The 22,065-nt window shown below is 40.0% G+C and overlaps 1 protein-coding gene across 1 annotated transcript in view; it reads left to right on the top strand.

Annotated features, from left to right (window-relative positions):
* piezo1 (piezo type mechanosensitive ion channel component 1 (Er blood group)) overlaps positions 1-22,065 on the top strand; it is a gene marked incomplete at its 3' end in the record, with an annotated part of 119,827 nt that overhangs the window by 48,055 nt on the left and 49,707 nt on the right. The window contains exons 7-14 of the mRNA XM_079689930.1: positions 3,638-3,809; positions 5,057-5,155; positions 5,547-5,619; positions 7,202-7,308; positions 7,460-7,539; positions 8,402-8,582; positions 16,385-16,490; positions 20,494-20,675. Coding sequence (XP_079546056.1) covers positions 3,638-3,809; positions 5,057-5,155; positions 5,547-5,619; positions 7,202-7,308; positions 7,460-7,539; positions 8,402-8,582; positions 16,385-16,490; positions 20,494-20,675 — 1,000 coding nt within the window. The remainder of the gene's footprint in view (positions 1-3,637; positions 3,810-5,056; positions 5,156-5,546; positions 5,620-7,201; positions 7,309-7,459; positions 7,540-8,401; positions 8,583-16,384; positions 16,491-20,493; positions 20,676-22,065) is intronic.

Genomic DNA, 22,065 nt, shown 5'->3' with positions numbered 1-22,065 from the left:
ATTATGTGAATGCACCCCAAGAGTTTGGTTACAGGATTATATTTTTATTATATGTATAATTTATATAATGTTATTCATTTTCGTATGTGCTGCCTTATACAGTTGATCAAGTCCTTTAGATTATTATATATTCTCTCTTGTCATCTCATCCGTGATTTAACATGTCAGATCGGCAACAGGCGACTAGACCTACAGACTCAAACATGTAGCTCAGTTTTTGTGACTCATAAGTCACAAGGAAAAACAGCAGTTCTTCCTCCAGGTGAAGATATTCTTTGCAGGCATGTTCATCTTGTAGCATGAAGGGATTTCGCCCAAAAAAACCAATATACTATCAATTCACAATAACCTCATATGTGAACTTTAAGTAACTTCCACATCTCCAAAAACCCTTTGTATGTGCTTCACTACATCTTGTTTTCCTCAGTTACCTAGAAAGTTATCTTCCCTCCACCATGTCTCTGTTCGCAGAAACATGCACCATGCCTCACAGTTAAGTAGACGACATATTCATTAGACAGAGGGTTGGAAGCTAATATTCCTAATTAAATCAAAATATCTATTAATAGTGTGCTCGCAATATGACATCTATGTGGGAAGAAAACAGAAGGTGCCTAAGAGAATGTGTGAGATTAGAGACAAAGAGAAGAAGGTGAATGTGTGTGTCAGAGCAGAGTGTTAAGGCTGTACAAAGGCGTGGAATCAAATGCACGATGCAGAGACAAACAAAGTATCAAAATAAAGTGTTTTAATGTAATCAGGTAGCAACACACTGAATACATAAAGCAACAAAACAAACACTCAATAAACTGTCTAACATATACAATCAAAAAACTACAAAAACTACTTACTTAATCTAACTCTCTATGGACGATAGCTCTATGGACATTGACAAATGATCTTAACGCTGGAATGCTTGGAACACACAAGACAATCTGGCAACGAGAGAGGGGAAGACGAGAACTATATATACTAGACAGACAACACCAGGTGAAGACAATTAGACAATCACAACAGCGGGAAAACAGACGAGGCAGGAAACGTACTTTAGACACATGAGGGTAGACAAGACTATCAAAATAAAACACTATAAACACATAAAATGAAACCTAAACTAGGGAACAATCTTAGCAGAGCCGTCTACGCACAACACAGTGTGTTTTCTGCTCAGGTATGTGTGGAATTACTTTCTAAAAGCGATCAGCTGATGCCTCGTTCTCTCAGCCGTTCACAGCAGCTGAGTCGCAGAGGAGCGGGCCAGGCATCATTCCTCTGTTCAGTATGATCGCTCTCAGTTTCTCTCTCGTCTGTCATAACACGGTGCTCTACCAGGTCTCTCTGTGTGTGTGTGTGTGTGTGTGTGTGTGTGTGTGTGTGTGTGTGTGTGTGTGTGTGTGTGTGTGTGTGTGTGTGTGTGTGTGTGTGTGTGTGTGTGTGTGTGTGTGTGTGTGTGTGTGTGTGTGTGTGTGGGGGGGGGGGGGGGGGGGAGTTGGCTGTTGTTGATAATTACAATGTTATTGCACATCTTCACATAAATCAAAATAATGGATTAAGGCATTTTATGGGTTAGTTCATGTCCCACAAATGTAGTCTAAATGCTGCTATGAAGTATATATAAATATTCCTTTTATAGCGTACACAAATGTATCTCCTTTGTCACTTCTTTTTCCCCAAAGATACATATACAAATGAAGGAATCTGCACACATTAGTCATCTCTGACCTTAAACTATGGCCTCTTTTTTTTCTAAATTCAGCATTTTCTAAATCCAGCTAAAGGGAACAAATGCTGCTTTTTCAGCACTATACTCAACTACGTACAGTATACGAAATATAACAGAGACAATTAAAACTAGTAAAAGATGACTCAGTAGAGTGAACTCTTCCAAAATCTAAATGTTGCTTTCTTATTTTTTATCTTTGTTTAAGAATCCAATCTGATCCGCTATTGATGGTAGAGTAAAGTCAAGTTGATTAAAGTAAAATAAATGAACATTGCTGTGACACTTGTAAAGATATGTCTTGTTTCATGACAAAAACATGGTATCTATAATATTCAAGGATTTAAAGATGGTGGTGTTAAATATACACTTAGTAGCTGTCTGACAACAATTATTATTCTCCTGATGGTTTGAAGATACAATCCTTGATTTTTTCATAGTGCCCAGTAACTGTGAACTGTGTAACATTAGAAGTCAAAGCATTACTGAGTTTATAGACAATTCACCTCTGAGGGCCATAGGATCCAGACGTTAAGAACATCCTGACATCACCATCCTGTGTGTGTGTGTGTGTGTGTGTGTGTGTGTGTGTGTGTGTGTGTGTGTGTGTGTGTGACAGTTTACATTTCTATACTGAAGATTTCTATTCATGACTCACAGGTAGTAAAATTGTCAAGATTTCAGCTAGAAGTTAGGGAGGCAGGTATAACAAGAAGAATGTTTTGAATTAAATAAAGTTGATACAAAACCAGGGGGACCAAACAAGGCAAAACAAAACAACGTAAATAAAGAGAAACTGAACGATGACAGACCAGAGTGCACGAGGAACAAGAGCGAAACACAGACTAGGCCTCGGGAAAAACTAAATGATTCATACCCTTGAGTTTCTTGTTTTTGTTTCTTTTTGTTTTGTAGTAGCATTGTGCAGATGGTATTTTCGCTGCAATAAGTGTGCTGATTCTACATGTGGGTATTTCTAGTAAATAGAACATGAACATTAACACCATTGCATTTGTTACATTTCTTTGGGATGTGTCTGTGTTCTGTTTTCTTGAGAAGAAAAATATGGTAGTTACTCACTTATTGTTCTGCTTGATTGACAACATTTTCAAACAAGTTTTAAAGCTGCCATGACTTTGCTGGCTTTGTGAAAGTAGATCCGGCCCGGTCTTTTGACAACGACCTGTGATGGTTTAACAGCAGCTAGATCTGTCGTAGCTGCAGTTCATTGATCAGTGTTGAACAAGGGAGGAGGGTTAGGGTCATGGAGGATGCTCAGCTGATTGACTCTGTCCTCTTCTGCTTCCCCATCGTGTTTTGACTCTCTATTGGATGTTGTGGCTGTTCATATTCAAACAAAAAAAAATAACCTTCTATTAATTATATATTTTTTTCTTAATATGAATGAATCCCCAAAAGGGCAGTAAGTAACAGGCAACTTGTAAACAGAGAAACACGGTAACATACATGTATATACAACAACAGTACACCAAAGAGCTAACATGTGGAATAAACATTCTCTGTTGGCCGCTTTAAACATTGGCTCAGTTTTGACATTTAAGATTTGAAGAGTTTGAAAATAGTACCCACATTTTAGTATGATTTGAGTTTCCAGACTTTAATTGGCTGCATCTCTGTTATGTGTCAAATCAATAATGACCTTTTACTATTTGCTCTCTTGGCTTGCAGATTGGCTTCTAGTTCATCTTTTAGATCTGCATTGGGCAGACTTTTATTCTGAAGAGTCAGTTTGAATAGCTCAACACTTATCTTAACAAACTGACAGTGTAAGAAGTGTCATTGTGACTGGGCCATCCCAGACCCACATACCACCACAGATCACCACAGCAGTAATAAGCATTTGTGCGACATGCCGTTAACTCTATTCTTCATCTCTTTATCTGTGCTCCTGTACAGACTGTTTGGTCTGAAGGACATCATCATCCCAGGGAACTGCTCCTTTCCCTACGACCTGAACCTCAACGCTGACCATGACTGGCCCGTTTACGTCAACCCAGGAATACTGCTCTTCCTCTATGTCACCGTAGCAACCGTTCTCAAGACAGGATATCATGGGGCATCTAACCAGGTCTGAAACTTCTTCTTCATTGGTACTGGCTGAAATGTGTCCAGAGCAGAGAGGATCTAAGCAGAGGTCAGATCACCAGTCACAATGTCAAAGTGTCCTTGGGAAATACTGATAAGATTTGTAGGCCTGGCCAGCGGTATTGAAGTGTCGCTTTGGAAAAACTTTAATTAAATGCCATGTACTGTAATGTAATGTGCAATAACAAAAACAAGTAGGAATGAAATGTATGGATGCATTCGTAGCCCCTATATGTTTACTCTGTGGTTTGTTAATAATCATAATAATAATACATTTAATTTCAAAGCGCTTTTTCAGGTGCTCAAAGATGCTTTACAGTGGTGATAAAACGAGATAAAATAGAATAAAAAATACAAAAACAGCAACACAACATAATTCACAAATTAAAAGCCAATCTGAAGAGGTGTGTTTTGGTCAGTGTTTTGAAAGTGGGGGGTCGGTGCAGTCTCTGATATGTTGTGGGAGGGAGTTCCAGAGGGTGGGGGCAGCGATGAAGAAGGCTCTGTCCCCCCAGGTTCAGAGCTTGGTTCGTGTGGGGATAGAGAGGAGGTTCGCTTCTGATGAACGAAGGCTGCGGGAGGGAGTGTAGTGGTGGATCAGGTCGGTGAGGTAGGGGGGGGGGCCTGGTTATTGAGAACTTTGTGTGTTAGCAGAAGGATTTTGAAGTGTATTCGTTGATGGACTGGGAGCCAGTGCAGGTTTTGAAGGACGGGGGTGATGTGGTCTTTGTTGCGTTATTATAAATATGCGTCATAACTAGAAAATGTAATCTTTAGTTGTTGTTCTTTGATCACAGTTCCTGATTTAAGTGAAATCTAAGCTATTTCAGTAAATGTAAATGTCCATGTGCTGCATGTGTTTAGCCAACATTGCTAACGACTGAGGACTTTTCCAAGTGGGGGTGTAAAAAAGGACTGCCTTGGTCTTGGCACCATTAATATGAACTAAAATGATGTAGTATTGTTAATCGTTTTTTACACCTATTGGACAATCCCCACACCCAGCTACAAGTGTGCACATACAGTCAGCTGTCATTAGTGGTTTGCTATTTAGCTTCCAATTATACACATGAGAGCAGGAGTTAAGAGACATACAAGTATTTCAATTGAACAGATGTTCATTTACAGTGATAGCTGCCGTGTCTATGATGACTGCAAGAAATCAACACTTTGATTGTAGGATTTTTCTCTTTGTGTTTTATTATGAGAGGCTGTTGTTGTGTTCTGCAGGTGAAGGAGGAGCAGCAACAGGAGAAACCAGAAGAGGAGGAGATGGTGGAGTTGAGGTCCTGGAATCAACCCAAAGATAACTATGAAGATGACACACGGGTAAATATTAATTTATCTATGTCTCATTTAGTAGGGAGGCGTGTGGTGCAGTGGGTTGTGCGTTGGTGTTTGGATCAGGGGGTCTCAGGTTCAAACCCCACTGCACTCAGCATGTCGTTGTGTCCCCGAGACACTTCACCCCAAATTGCTCCTGTGGGGATTGCCCACAGTATTGAGTATGTAAGTCGCTTTGGATAAAAGCGTCTAACAAGTGACATGTAATGTAATGTAATTTAGTAATCCATTAGACCGTTTAAAGAGACTGCAATGGAGGTTTAAAAAAATGTCTCATATCCATCATGAGTTATATCAAGTTGGATTAACTGTCACATGTCCACCATATTGAACAGTTGTGAATATTAAAGTATTATTTGTGTGCTCTTTGTTGCAGCTCATGCTCCTGTCGACGGGCTCAGAGAGCAGCAGAGCAGGAACCCTGGCTGAGGAGAGTCCTGCCGATCTGGGTATCAATGCTTTCATCTGAACCATCAAGGTTTTTGTTTAGAATGTACTGTTTGAAAGGATGATAAATGAATTATAAATAATGTTGATGAATCTGAAATAAAAAGCAGAAATAAAATCTGAGCTGACAGAAAATGCTCCGTTTTAGTTTAATACACACAGTTAAGCTCACACACACTATTTTATGAACATATAGGTTCACCTGGTGAATTAAAAACAGAACAAAAGAACCAAAGAAAACCATAAAGCAGATTCAGGCAATAGGCGTATAGATTCACACTTAAAGTATTATACTACAGAACAGTACAGCTCACAGAGAAGAGACAACATCTGATCTTTTCTCATTAGCTTTCTAGTAACATTGTAATCCTGCTAGTAATCCACAATTGTCTTTAGAAATGTTACAGTTATCTGATAACGTCTTTCTATTTCTCTTTTTTATGCAACTGCAAAGGAATACAGGTACCTACTTTTGTATCCTGTTCACGTAATCCCTGTCCATGTAATCAGTTACCAAGCATGGTGGTGATGTCATCAGGGCCCAGGAGTTCAAAACTTTGAATCCCTATCTGATCAGATCAGATTTGGATTAGATCAAAAAAGAGGATTAGGATTACTTTGATATCTGACCAGATCAGGAAATCCAATCAAAGCTTTAATCTGGATCAAATCTTCAAAACGGGTAGTTCAAACCGACAACACAGGATTGGGATCAGTTTGATCCCAAAAAACTGGATTACCCTGATCCCACCAGAGGGGTGGATTTCCAGTGGATTACCAGAGCAAAATGTACTGTACAATTTATTTTAAAATATGTTTCAATTTAAATAAGATGGCAACGTTTGTTAACTGAAATAATACACACTTTTTAGCATTCATGGGAAATACATTTTATTTTTCCCATTTTTGCTCAAGTTTGTGGTGGCCTATTTGTTTTTCAACCAAATGTTGATGACATAAATGTTGATGCTCATAAAAGTGTAACAGCAAAGATTGTCAATCAAAAATGTAATTTAGATAAAAGTAAAAATATCTTCAACAAAAAAAAAGTCCATCATCTGTCATCACCTTTCAAATAAAAAAATATAATTAGACATTATAGATGTCTCTGCAATGTGGTTTCTTGTCTTCCTTGTATTCTTTTTCATATCCACTAGATGGCGATCGGTAGGATTAAAGCAGTGATATTCTGGATCTAGTCATCTTGAAAAATCGTAATCTGGATCAGGCTGATCCTATCCTGAATTGCTTTGAACTCCAGGGACAACATTTGGCCGATTTGTCTGATCCCGGATCACAAAAAATGGGATTTCAAAATCTGATCGGATCTGATTGAGATTCAAAGTTTTGAACTCCTGGGCCCAGGTTACCAGATATAAGCTATTAAACTTTTAAGTATCTGATCAGGAACTTGATCAAAAAGGGCCAGCTGTAATTCACTGAGATGTTCTTTAAAGTTCATTTCCACAAAAAGCTACACTCCTCACATATGATCATAAACAGTTGATCATATGTCTTATTGACCCTCCTCAGTTGGTTGTTCTTGTTATGATCTGCATTCTGACATGATTGTTTCTTTGGCAGATGTTAGTGCCCCCCCCAGTGGCCCCCGGAAGAGTGAAAGCCCTTTCTTCCTGCTGGGGAAGGTGGTCATGCAGCAGAGCTATGTCTGTGCTCTTATAGCCATGATGGTAAATATTCAACATGATTTTATACTTTTATACATTTACGTAAGAGTAAATATCACTCAATGAACACACAAGGTTCTACAAGCTTTTGTGAGCCTATAACAATATGGATGTCACATATTGTCAATTGATGAGTTGTGTCCATGCTGTGCAGGTGTGGAGCATCACGTACCACAGCTGGCTGACCTTCGTGCTGCTGCTGTGGGCCTGCCTCATCTGGATGCTGCGCGCCAGGTGACTATTCAAGACTTTGATGAACAACTTGATTATCTTTAAACGTTATAATAACTGCTGAAGCGACCGAGAGGCTGACGTCACGCCTGGTTGCCTCTGTCTGACGCAGGATAAAAAATTAATGCTGAGATCCAGAAATCCAGAAATGCAATAAAATCTTAATTTAATTGAAAATGATCAACTTGTTGTAACTCGCACAATCAAATATGTTCGGAATAATCCAGCTATGAAAGGGTTGCAGTCAACCAAAAGCACAGCAATCCTCTCACCGTCTCTTACACACAAACCTTCACACAGGTGAACAGCTGATTATATTTACTATGAGTGCCGTCCATACACATGTGACACAACTAATCCAGCCCATAATTGAGCACAAATTAATAAGTAATAACATTATAAGCAAAGACCAATGCCAAAACATAAACAATTAAAAACGTTAAACGTTTACAAAAATAATCCCCATCCTCAGACATGCAGCATGGCTCCTCCAAATGTATAACTGGTTCTCTGTAAATGCATTAATTGACAGATTCAACACACGTCTGACACGATCACAACATTTAAATCCCACCCCACAGTGTAAACCCTTCTTTATGTTTCTTTTGTTATTGTTGCCCCATTGTTGTTGTCATGTTTTGCTTCTTTCATTGGGTCCAGGAATTCTGTTATGCATTGTTTGGCGTCCTGTCCTGAAAGGCGCCACAAAATAAAATGTATTATTTATTATTATTATTAACAGATATTATAAACTAAACAATGCATATCTTAAATTGTATAGTTTTCTAGTTGTGTAGATTTCACCAGCTGCATTGTGACTGAGCCCCCTCTCACATGTTGTATTCACTGAGCTGTGTGTCTGCAGGCGCCATGCGGCCACCCTCTGCTCCCCCTTCATCCTGCTGTACGGCCTGGCTCTGTGCTGCCTGCAGTACGTCTGGGCCATGGAGCTGCAGCCGGAGCTGCCCACCACCGTGGGCACCATGAGCCTCCGCCAGCTGGGGCTGGACCGAGACCAGTACCCCTGTCTGAGGCTGGGAGCCATGGTAAGAGGAGAGGAGGGATTGGTCACTGACTTGATGGTGATGAAGTATAAGGTTGTGACTTTTTATGAGATTATGTATGATATTTGTATCACTGACTGACAGTAAAGTACAGAGGCCGACAGGTGCAAACATGCTACAACAGCACAAAATACTCCAATCGGGAGAAATGCGCTGCAGCTGCAAAACCATGCAAATATAAAAATACATATGTACTGAAACACATGGAAATAAAGAAATATCTTCACCAACTTGACACATGCGCAGCGTTAAAATAAAGCGCTGCATGAACGAAACATTTTTTTCTCATGCAGCATTTCATTTATGCAGCGCTTTAATTAAACGTTGCACATTTGTTGTAAAGTTGGTGAAGATGTTTCTTCATGTTCATGTCTGTTGGTACAATTGTGTTTTTATATTTGCACAGTTTTTGAAGTGTTTCTCCGAATGTAAGTGCTTTGGGCCGTTGCAGCGTGTTTGCCCTGTGGGCCACTTAGTGAAGGGCTCCTCTCTCCACACAGCCCTGGATCAGGAGCTCAGTTACAGCATGTGTCTTGTTGACTAAATATCACAAGTTCAATCCCCGGCTGTGCCAAATAACATTCAGTATCAGATTGCATATAGTATCACAACCTGGCCCCCACCTACCTGGCTGACCCCCTCTCGCTCCCTCCGCTCATCCTCTGCTGGTCTACTATCCGTCCCCACCCCACGCCTCGTCACCATGGGTGCTGGGGCTTTTAGCTGCATTGCTCCCGGACTCTGGAACTCCCCCCCCCCCCCCGACACATCCGACAGTCACAATCACCACATTTAAATCCCAACTAAAAACCAACCTGACAAATTAGCATACTCACTGTAGTATGTCCCTCTTTCCCTGCATGCTCACTCTTACTGTCCTTTTGCACCTTTTAAAAATATTTATTTTAGAATATTTTATGAATTGTAACTTGTCCTTGGGTGCTGTGAAGGACCAGGGTACGCAAAAACTAGGAATGCAGGTAGAGGTGGAAAAAATAAGGATTTGATTTACCAGAGACGTATAGAGTTTTTAGGGTAACAAAATGATGGGCTTAGATTTGTCTATTAAATATTTGTGTGAACATAAAAATTATTTGTTTTTATGTATTTAGGCTGACCTAAATACGGTGCTTTTCTACAGACAACCCTACCAATGCATTGGTAAGGTAAAACTAGACCGATTAATAAAATGTGAAGTGCTTTGTAACTTTGACCCGCTTGAATGAATACACAAAAAATATGAAGAAAGAGTTATCTCTGGGGCTGCTTCGCTGCCAGCTGTAGCCCCCCGGGACCCGAAAGTAGCGCACACACTCACACACACAGCAGCAGCCCTCTACTTGCTACAAACTTAAATATGAGCAGGTTAAACGACGCATAACACATCATCTCGGCTCGCGCAGCACACTCACAGGCATAGATTGCGCAATAATGTATTGCGCTCCTTGGAGGTGCAGTTCAGGCATATTGTCATTCAAGAGATGCGTTTTTCTTTTGGAAAACATGTTTTCTTTTAGCCTATGTACCTCGTTAACGTAAATAATACTCATTACATTGACACATGCATTATTTGTGATTAAAATAATGGTTGTTGGTAATGTATTACCGATCCCCACAGATGTATGATTTCACTGCGTCCGTGGGAGCTCAGGCCCCTCCTTATGGGAGCTCAGCTCCCATTGGCTCCCACGTAACTCGAACCCTGTTTGTACTCCTTATCGAAAAGATCAGATTAAATTCGACATGGCACTGCGAGCGTCGACTCCAGAGGGAAGCCATCATGCTATTACTTTGAAACCTTGATATGCGGAAATGTCGTCATCAGCAGGCCATCATCATGGACTTTATGACTCAATATTGTTGCAGGAGACGGAACTGAAGCAGACATTTTCTGTACCAGATAGTTAAGGGAGATGTTGAGCTCTCTGATGATGAGAGAGATGAGGCTTTCACACCTGCGATAGAAGAGGGTCAAGAGGAAGGGGGGGAAAGATGCAGGAGGCTCCATGAGCGCACAGATACAGACAGAGAGACAGATAGGCACGAGCTGGAAAGACATGGCCCTCTGTGGGCCAAGAGTAGCACGTATGTCTTATTGTTGTTTTTATTTTAAGTGGAGCCATGAAAAATGAGAATTACCTCAGGAATGCAAGCTTTGTTTCTATGAGCATGGTCAAATGGAGACCACATGTCCATAAAACTAGTCAAGATGACCCTACAGCCCGTGCCAACTGGAGTCAATGAGGTACTTTTCCCAGTACATTGACTACAAAGTCTTTGAAGATCTGGAAAGATTCACCAAAAACCAAACTAGTTTTTAGTGACCAAATAAACAGCAATGTTCAGATCAATTACTTATTTATGTTTTAAATAAAGGTGAATGTATTCTTGTATTAATATCACTCTATAACCATAATACGTTACATAGTCTATCTGTTAATTTTAGCTGTCTTTTCAAACTAAAATGGTCCTGACGTCCTTTACAGTGGACATACTGTAACATTTAAAAATTAAATTAAATAAAAAAAGTCTAAACTGCAAGATGTTTTTTTAACCCTAAATAGGTAGGAAATAAAAAATATTAATATTAATAGTTTTTCCTCGGTTCCCAGGAGGTTAAACTGGAAGACTATAGTAAAAATAGTGAAGAAGCTTAATATTTAAAAGAAAAGGTTTATAAAAGGTATAAACAACAAAGTGTATAGCCTCAATGTCCGGAAATAGCTGAATAGTTGAATGGTTTCTGTAGCTGAAAGTAGGCTGATGGAGTTAAATATTAAATGTAAGTAGTAGTAAATGAATGTGTATTACAAAGAGAAAAGAAAGTAAAAACGCTTTGAAAAGAAGCAGAATATTTAAAATATAAACTTTTGAACTAAAACCATACGTCACCCACCAAAAATGTATAAATGATGTGGAACGTGTTGATGACCTGGGCGCCTCCCTAGGGAGGTGTTCCAGGCACGTCCAGCTGGGAAGAGACCAAGGGGTAGACCTAGAACCAGGTGGAGGGATTATATCTCTTCTCTGGCCTGGGAGCGCCTTGGGATCCCCCAATCAGAGCTGGTTGATGTGGCCAGGGAAAAGAAAGTTTGGGGCTCTCTGCTGGAACTGCTACCTCCGCGACCCGACCACGGATAAGCGGGAGAAGATGGATGGATGGATGGTGTTGATGTCAGTATGAAGTCTCCACCTGTTAAACTCCAGCCTGTTTGTTTGTTTTTTGAGGTGACAACGTTATCAAACGTGTGTTTAACCCCATGAGATCGAAGGTTACCATGGTGACGACGTTATCAAACACCTGTGTACGTGAGCCCAGAGATCAAAGGTTTCCATGGAGATGTGCTGTGAAAGGAGAGTCTTTCCATTGTTCTGAATGAGAAATAAACTTCTTACATTTCTAACTATAGTTTAAAACGGTAGCTGCTTTCGGTAAAATGTCAACGCATGGAGGATGTCAGGACCAAGGGGTATATTACGAAGCAGGATTTTCGCTTAGCCGGCTAACTTCAGGGAAAACTCGGGGTTTCCGGTCCTACGAAGCTGGATCTCTTTTTAGCAGGCTAGATCTCCATGGTAACTTATGCTGTGCGGCTAACCTGCCCCGGAGCAGGTTAGGTTGCAGGCTAAAAGCTCAACTCAGTGAAAGCACTGCTTGCTGACCAATCAGAGCTCAGTGTGCGGAGTTTAAAGCAATCAAGTCATATTACAGGAGAAAGGAAATACAGAAAAGCTGCCGTTGCAGGAAAGACGGCCGGCAAAAATAAGTAACCGGATCAGAGTAACATTACAGTCCGCGGCATATCACATCATGATTCATAATGTATCATATATTTCCTTATCTGAGTCAGCTGAGCCGTATCTGGCCGTGCAACACTCACAGTGTCACAGACTGTATGCAGAAGTATTATTTTAAGCAACACATTGACGAAACACTCGAGACAAATGTAATTAGAGTCAGATCCACTCGTGTCTTGGATGGGGCAGTGATATCATAAACCTGTTAATGTACACATTCAAACACGTTTTCTTTTACCAGCTGTATTCACCTTGCAGGTGCAACTATGTGGCTTTTATCACGGACACAGTGTTTAAGTCATGGATGTTTAAAGTTTAACTTCTTCATATGTCTAATTATTATAGTTGACTTTTCATTCAGGAAGTATGACGCTGCACTGTCAGTACGCTTCTCCATGTACGTGATTGGTCGAATGCTCCAAATACCACCCCTTTCATGTGAACGCGCACTTAACTAGATAGGGCACGGCTGGCTTGAGCGATCCACTTGATAACCCGTGTCATAGTACCGTTTAGCGAGAGCACGTATGTTTTGGATTAGGCCAACAGGCTAACTCAAACATATCCAGGTTAGGTTGAACCAGCTTCGTAGTACTGGCCTCTGGAGCATCGGAGTGTGCTTTTTGTGTACTTTCGGGTCAATAATGTGGCCTTTTTGGCAGATTTACTAAAGGTGTGCAGCTGCTGCTCTGAGGAAAGATCAGGCTGAATTTACTATGGGCCTTAATGGAGACATGTTGAACATTTTTGTCAATTCATGCCCTCAAGAGGCATTTTGTTGAATTATTTTGCTTACTTTTTTTTTCCAACCTAGGAGAGGTTTTCCTATGTTTTTCATGAAAAAGTATGCCTCAGGAGTGTAGGGTTTGGGATTTATGGCAGGTTTAAAAAAGATATTTAAGGCGAATTTCAGAATCTCATCCACTCTGTTTTGAGAACAAAGCACTCTAGACTTAACGAGCTGCACAATACACACTAATGTTAAAATCTGATGAAGGCCTCTTTACCAAGCTCCAAACTAAGTTAAATATCTCAAAAAGTGTAGAAAATATCTGAATACAGGTTTAATAGCTGAATGTCTTGTGATCATTTTAAAGTTGGAATGAAGTGTCTAGCTGAAAGTATGTGCAGAGTAGCATTTGGCGCAAGGTGTAGGTAAAAGAGGATTTGAAGGTTCCTCCATTGACTTCAATGTTAAAAAAAGACTTTAAAAAGCTGAATATTTTAAAAAGTATAACATATTTGAAAAAATTGAAAGTTTCCCATCATGTGCTGGAAAGGCTGAATATTTTTGATATTTGAATGGTTTCTGTAGCTGAAAATAAGCTGTTATTCGACGGCAAAATATTGGTTGAAATAATAATAATAATAATATATTATTAACTAGAGAATGCAATTCCTGAAGAAATTGCTAGTGGGAATGCTTTATGCTGAAAAGCTGACGCTGAACTGCTATGCTGAAATGTAATGTGTAAGAAGAAAGTGAAGAATTTAGATTGAAATGATACATGAACACAGGGGGCTTGAATGTGTGATGAGAGAAGAAAATAAAGTAAAAAGGCTTGGAAAAGCAACAGAATATTTGAACTGCAAACTTCTGAACTAACTTGATGGCGAATGATCTGTCGCCATGGCAACGGCATTTGACGATACCCCATAATACGCTTAGATGCGTTGACGGCTGAATCGTTACCAAACCTGTGAAGTTTTGGGCTGTTTGGAGTATTTTCACTGAAGTTTTGAAAATCGTGTTTCAAGGCGAGCATTGTGTTGCCATGGCAACAGCATTGAAGAAATCTCAAAACTGTCGCGTAGATGTCTTCACGGCTGGACTGTTAGTACACATGTGAAGTTTGAGCACTTTTTGAACATTTTCATAGGAGTTATAGCGACATCATGTTTAATGGCGAGGGAAACGGCTTATGGTGAGATCTCAGATTTGGCGTAGAGGCATGGACCGGTGATATACAAGTAAAGATTGGGGACGATTGGACCGTGTCGATTGGACTTACAGCGACATCCTGTTTCATGGCTAGTTGTCTGTCGCCATGGCAACAGCATTTGATGACACCCCATAATACGCTTAGATGCGTTGATGGCTGCATCGTTACCAAACCTGTGAAGTTTTGGGCTGTTTGGAGAATTTTCACTGAAGTTATGAGAAAACCGTGTTTTATTACATTACTCTCTCGTCTGTTGATCGCCCTCTTTCTCTTCTCTTGACCTTCGTCATATGATGACACCCCATAATTGCCATAGAGCTGTTGAGGGCAGGACCTTTAACCTTTATCTGAAGTCTGCTGCTCTGAGCATGTCAGTTGGAGTGATGACATCATCGTGTTCCATTGCACAGGTGTTTATAGTTGAGCTAACGAGGTGCCTAGACTTCAAAGGCTTCATTGTTCTGAATGAGAGATGAACCTCTTACATGTGAACGTTTTGTGGAAGAACGATAACAGATATCTGTGAAATTTCAAAACGTGAAGCATGTCAAGGAAGTTGAGTATCTGAAGTGTAATTTTTGTCTAGTTTCGAGTTAATAATGTGGCCTTTTTGGCAGTTTAACTGAAGGTGTGCGGCTGCTGCCGTGAGGAAATATCTGACTGAAATTACAATGGGCTTTAATGGAGACATGTTGAACGTTTTTGTCATTTCATGCCCTCAAGAGGCTCTTTGTTTCATTATTTTTGCTAATTATTTGTTGAATGAGATGTTTTCCTACGTTTATCATGAAAAATTATGTCTCAAGAATGTAGGGTTTGGGAATTATGGCAGTTTTAAAAAAATATATCAAGGCACATTTCAAGATTTCTTACCCTCTGTGACATCACGCACTCTAGTTAATGTTAAAATGTGAAGAAAACCTCTAAAACAAGGTCTGAACAATGTTTAATATCTTTAAAAGTCAGAATCAGATTTAAAAGTTGTTTTACACGAATAATGCCAGAAAGATGTGTAACATTTTAAAGTTGGAATGAGGTTTCTGAGTGAAAGTATGAATGAACAGTTAGTAGTTGAAGTCGCATGAAGATTTGTTGAAGTCTGAAGATTTCCTCCATTGACTTCAATGTTAAAAATGTGATGTATTATGGGATTTGTCTCTGGAATTATGAAATTTATGAATGAGAAAAGTAATAGCAATCGATTCCCGACCGAGCTGAACGTTTTGATGTTTGAACGCAGTTTCTGCGATGTTCAATGCGGGAGGAGACGAGGGCCAAAATAACCCGGCGGAATAATAATAAACTTTTCGTCCGTGGAAGAACAGTTATTTGGAATGCTGTTAACAGCACTCCCACTAAATAATATAAACAGATACAATCTAGGATCGAGCATTAATGTATAAACAAAACCGTCACTAAAATGGGTGACATTCTGAGTGCTCTTCTTCCAAAGAACAACTCACACCCAGCCTTCATCTGCACACTGTAGGAATTTACAGCACTACTGGCCAGTCCATTGTTGAGTGCAGGGGAGAGAAGGCTCTAATGATGTGTGGCTTAAATGAAGTGGCCTCTTTATACACCCCTCAAGGTTTGAGGGGAATGGCACAGTCCAATTAGCCAGGCACTTATATATAGGCAGGTGGTGTTCATCAGCTCAGCCTTTTGACCGGAGCAAGGTGAGTTTCAAGACACTGACAATAGGATTAACACAACACAATTAACGCCTTTAAATAAAATGTATTATTATTATTATTATTATTATTATTATTATTAATTAGGCTCTTATACATGATCAGTAAATATTATCCAAAATGAAAAAACGACAGTTATGCACAGGTCAGTTCCCCCCATGATATAGGTTGAATACTTAGTGTTCTCTATGATAATGTACTGCTCTGAACAGCTGAGTGCAGGGAGGGTTCATTTTAATGTTAGGGTTGGCTTTCTCCACTTTTCAATAACACAGTGAAGTGGATTCTTGCTCTCTGTGTGTTTTCTGTGTTTTTCCATCCCTCTCTCTTTTTCTTTGGCTCCCTCCAGCTCCTGTTTACTTTAACCTTCTGGCTGCTGGTGCGTCAGTCAGTGAAGGAAAACTTCAGCAGGAAGAGGAAAATGACCACGCCACTTCAGGAGGTCACTACAGGAGGTCAGACATCTATAAAATACACACACACACACACACACACACACACACACACACACACACACACACACACATATAATTACATACTTGCTGGAGGCCTGCTCCATCATGATAAAGGCTGTAAATACACTTGCTCATTGTAATTTATGGAAGGGGTTAGGCATGGCCCCTAACACCGATTTCAAGCCCCCCCGCCCATAACAAGGGGTGGTCTTTACAATGATAAGAAGCTGTGACTGCATTGAAAATCAAACCGCATTACATCAATAGCAAAATAAAGAGGACCAAATAGTGTAGTGATATTTCTTTAATAATTCATTTTAACATTGTGCCAAATGAACAATTTCCTGATAAACAAGATGAAAACCTTTAGATTTTTAGGTAACACAGAAATAGGATTTCATTGAATAATTTATACTCAGACAGTACAAAACAACGCTGTAAAAGGTCAAACCAATAGAGTGGACAACGTTCTAATGGGGTTTACACGATCATAAAGGGACAGTTTACACAAAATACACACACAACACAAAATACACACACAACTCAAAACTAAGTACCTGATTGGTTAATCATTAAACATATATATAACAAAAATCCAATTTGGTATTTCAGTCAAATGAATAAGAATAAAAGTCCCTCAGCAGGTCAGAGTTTGCTTCAGGATAAACGTCTGCTTCATTAAAACCCTGACACTAGCATTCTTACATTGTAGACTTTTGTTAGTGCCACCATCACCATTAACCAGTTAGCTTTGTACAAATACACAAACTTTCTACACATGAAGAAATATGTTTCCAGTCTGCAGAGACATGTTTGTGAATCCGTGTTTACTGTCACTCTTCCCAGTGGTAGAAATAATAAAGTTTATTAACCAAGTAAAGTTTAATCTGAGTATTTTAATGTTATGCTTTTGTTGTATTTATCTGACAGCTTAAGTTACTAGTTACACGTTCAGTTTACTAACTAATATAAAATATTATATATATGAACTAATATACAAACATTGTCAAATAGTTATAGGTTAAAATATAAACTTGTAAATATATGATTCTGAAATGGGTGATAACACATAAGTAATGCTTTGTGTTTACTTAAAGTCCATGTAATGTCCAAAATAAATGTTATTCTGTGTTAATAAATCGCTTCATCACTTTCCACTGTTTCATTTGACATATCAACATCAATGATTCTTTCCATAAATACCCCCCAAATAACATGAAATGTGTGCCACTTTCCCGTGTTATTCCGCTCCGGTAGCAAAAAGCTTGCCAGCCATTAACCCAGCTGTGTGACGTCACACGTGGCAAACACCAGCCCCGTCTGGATTGTTTGTTTTGTATCCTTCCGCTATTTTCGCTCAACATATGTGTAACCGGACCTCGCTAAACTTTTTTTATCTAACAATTCATGATGGGGAAGCGATGTGTAATTGTGAGCTGTGAATGTTTCCTGATTGCTATAAACATTGATCATGGGTGCTGGAAGATTGTGCACAAAACTCGGGTCAGAATTAAGTTACTACAGGTGTTATGCCAGCTTGAGCTAAATGTCACCAGAGTACAGTGAACTTGCCTAGTGACTGAAATATATAAAAGTTGAAGTGAAATAAGTAAGGCCAAAAATGAATTACGTCTGAATATCTTTATTATTTTTACCACTTTTAATTATTTGTGGGCTCGCACATATACCAAAATAGACTAATGTACACTGCAATAAAGATAAAATGTTACAAGTGAAAAATTAACAAAAGAACCCTTTTTTATTTATCAAACAGTAAATTAATACAATCTTACAAATTTGCGATTTGGAAAATGTTGTTTTATTTACATGTTTCTTTGGAAAAATAATATTGTAAATGATGTACTTTGTAAATTATTTACATCATGCGAAACCATTTTAACCAGTTCAGCTGCATGACTTATGTCAAATTACAGATTTGGCCATTGAAATCCCTGATAGCGGCCTCCCGGTTCAGGGTAAGTCTTCCGTATCTCGGTTACAGCACATGCAGGCAGCGGGATTCTGATTTTTGGGCCGAGTACACCCCAGCACCAACGTACAAACTGTCGATAAGCTGTATATCGATACTTCCTAATGAAAAAAAAGTATACAGATTATAAATATATTTGGAGAAAAATAAAATGTTATGTAGTACTATTATGTAGCAATGGTTACAAATTGGCTTATAACATGATATTTGTATTTTACTTGTACAAAATAAATATGAGGTTTTACATGACTGCTTGACAGAATCATAGACCTCTTATATATTTCCTCACATGTGTAGTTGTTTCTTTTCCCAAGCATACATTGAACTTGCATACACAGAAAAAATAAAAGCCAAGCTGTTTTTGACTGCTTGAAAGAGTTTAATGGTATCTTTAAAAGTGTACCATATCTGTAGCGACTAAAAGTATTATATGAAAGCAAAGCTGCAATAGGCAGTTGGGTCAATCAATATTTACTTACTGGTGTAGTGGGCCATCAACTGCTCTGTGTTGTTGTTTGTATTGAAGATACGCTATTTTCAGTGTCCAAACACTGAGACAGCCTTCTCTAAAGCCTGGGTGGCTAATAATGCACCTTGGTTTCTCGTCGGTGTCTTCTATCTGGCAGAGTCCTGCACGGGTCTGATTTTCAAGACCCGCTCCCGCCCCGCACCCGTGACGTGCAGTACCGAACCCGCCCCGCTACCCGCACATATTGCCAATTAGTTCTGCAACCCGACCCGACCCGCCGGCACATGATCCGCAACCCGACCCGAACCCGCATATATAGGCCTATAAGCAGTGACAACGTGCAATTATTAACACACGCAGTTGCATATTTGGCTCAAAAAGCCTGGGATGTTGTTTATTTTCTCCATCTAGGATGACACCAAAAGCCTCCCAGACGTTGGATTTCGCTCTTGAGGAAGAGTTATTGAAAATGCTGTATTCTCCCCTATAGAGAGCTTCACCTCAGCCATTCAGAATGTGGTGCGCTCAGCAGCAGATAGATGCACTGCAGAGGTTATGATTATGCTCGGTAACGCGGAGGAGAGGTCTGAGGATTTAAACATTAAACTAAATTATTATTGTTTAAATATATTTATTATGCAACACCCGCAACCGGACCCGCATCATCTTTGTTTTACCCAGAAGCGAACCCGGAAAAAAGCGTTTGAAAAAATACCACCCGCAAATCACCTTTTTTGCGGGTCACCCGTCGGGTACCCGCGGATACCCGACCCGATGCAGGACTCTGCTATCTGGTCAGTAGGTTGCAAACTGTCTATTTGTTCCATCACCTGCCAGATCTCTCTGCAGCATACACATTCATCTGCAGTGGGCATGCTTTCACAGCATTGACATGTACACCTGAATATTGTACATAACATTAAAAAACAAAACAATATCTGCCGGACGTGTGAGGAACAGATGACAAATTAAGATCGACATTTAGTGCAGGTCAAATTAAATAAAACAGAATTTACCATTCAGTATTGCCGACTCGAGTCTCGCCGGCTGCGGAATCCGCTTCTCTTTCACAAGTTTCTGCCTCGTTGTTCGATTGCTGGGCAGGAGGCTCGTACTTATAAGGCAAGATGCCTTGAAGTGAAAGGCTAGCTGGTTGACTCTCTACTTCTGTAACTGTATCCAGATAACCCACCGAATCTGAGCTTGAATGATCGCTGTCGCTGTCGCTGTCTGAAGTTATCGCGTTGCTTGCCATTCGGACTGATTTGATCAAATGGCAATGTTTGCCACGTGTGACGTCACCGCTCGTTCGGGAGTGATCGGGGGCGTACTCGGCAAACTTCGGAACCAACATCGGTTTTTAACGTATATGTCATTTAATTATGACGAAACTTTAAACATTTTTATTTATTTTTATTCTGGTGATATCTAAACTACATGTTAAAAAACACCTGTGTTAGATGCATTACATGGCCTTTAAGTAAGATTTTGAATGCAGGACTTGTAACAGAGTATTAAATCCCCTTCCCCCTGTTCTCCTTCAGAGGAGGCGTCCTCTAATGAGTCGGTTCTGAAGGTTCTGGGAGGGATGGTGATGAGCTGTTACGCCAAATACTGGATCTACGTGTGTGGAGGGATGTTCATCATGGTCTCCTTCGCTGGGAAACTTGTTGGATATAAAATCATCTACATGCTGCTGTTCCTGCTCTGCCTGTGCCTCTACCAGGTAGGATCACAGACAGACAGACACTCACACTAACCCAGTGGTTCTCAAAGTGGGGGGCGCGCCCCCCCAGGGTGGCACAGAGGCATGACAGGGAGCGCGAGAGACCAGGAGGAAAAATGGTTATTTAAAAAAAAATTATTTTTCATATTTTCAAAATATATTGATTCGAAAATAATATGATAAAGTACTATTACGTCTGGGTCTCTGTGTTTTAGAGATGTTAAGATTCACCGATTCGCATCGGTGCACCGGCATAAACGTTCAAGATGCGAGTGCACCGGTTGAAAGAGTGCACATCGGCTACAGTTTGGGTTGAACTCGCGATGCATCGATTGCGTAGCGTCTTTGCATCGGTAAAAAACCGATTCATTCATATAAAATCCCCTTATCTTGTCAACGTTCAGCAGAGACGATCTTTGATATTTGCTTCGCCACTACGGAGAACGAGAGTCTCAGTTATCAACACACACAGAAGTTGAGGAGAAAGAGAAACACAGCGCAGCGAAAAATACCTACAAATCAAACGTTTGGCAACACTTCGGATTGTTCAAGAAAGACGGTGTAATAGTCATTTATGCTATATAGTTGACCGCAGGTCATGGAGAGTAATAAGGTATCCGTAGACCTTTGTATGAGGTATCTTTATTACTTAACAGGTCTACAGCCATGATACATAGATCCGTCCTAGATGCGGACTTGCATACACACAGTATCACTCCGCAGCCGCACCCCATCAGTAACGTCCTGATGGTATATGTGCGCGGCACTATTACTACAGACGGTCAACTTGAAAAATCACTCGCAAATTGTTAACGATGCCGAGCCGCTTTAAAGTACACAAGTAGTACGAGGAACTTAGCGACGCACATAAAGAGGCGACATGGGGTCTGCGGCTGAAAAGAGAAACCTGAAAGTGAGACATATGAGTTAAATCACTCAGTGAGGTGTTCTGTCAGAGAGAGGTGTTTAGCTTACAGCAGCCTGTGACGGCCAATAATAATTTAAATGTCTTCCTTACTGTAAGCAGTTATGAAATACCTGTTTGTGAAAGGTTATTTGTTTTCTTTATTGTTCAGATAGAAACCAATGCTTTCTGCTCACTGGTGTGTTAGCCTCTGAGTGTTAAGCACATCAGGCTGGCAGCTGTATGGGCATTGCTCTATGGTAGCTGTTATTTGCACATTGTTAATCATGAGCAATGCATCCTTACATTGTTTAACTGTGAGGTGTTATACAATTGTACTCTGGAGAGCTTTTAAAGGTAAAAAAATAAACGGCATGATGGGATGTGCAGTACCAAATATGTAAAGCACTTTTTTGTTAATGTATGATTTGCTGCATATAAGGAATAAAACAAAAATCCTCTGTCGTACCATATTGAAGTATCATT

The sequence above is a fragment of the Notothenia rossii genome (assembly GCF_949606895.1).
Source record: "Notothenia rossii genome assembly, chromosome: 6".
Taxonomy (NCBI): domain Eukaryota; kingdom Metazoa; phylum Chordata; class Actinopteri; order Perciformes; family Nototheniidae; genus Notothenia; species Notothenia rossii.
Note: the sequence above shows the minus strand (reverse complement) of the source record. Positions and strands in the feature narration are given on the sequence as shown.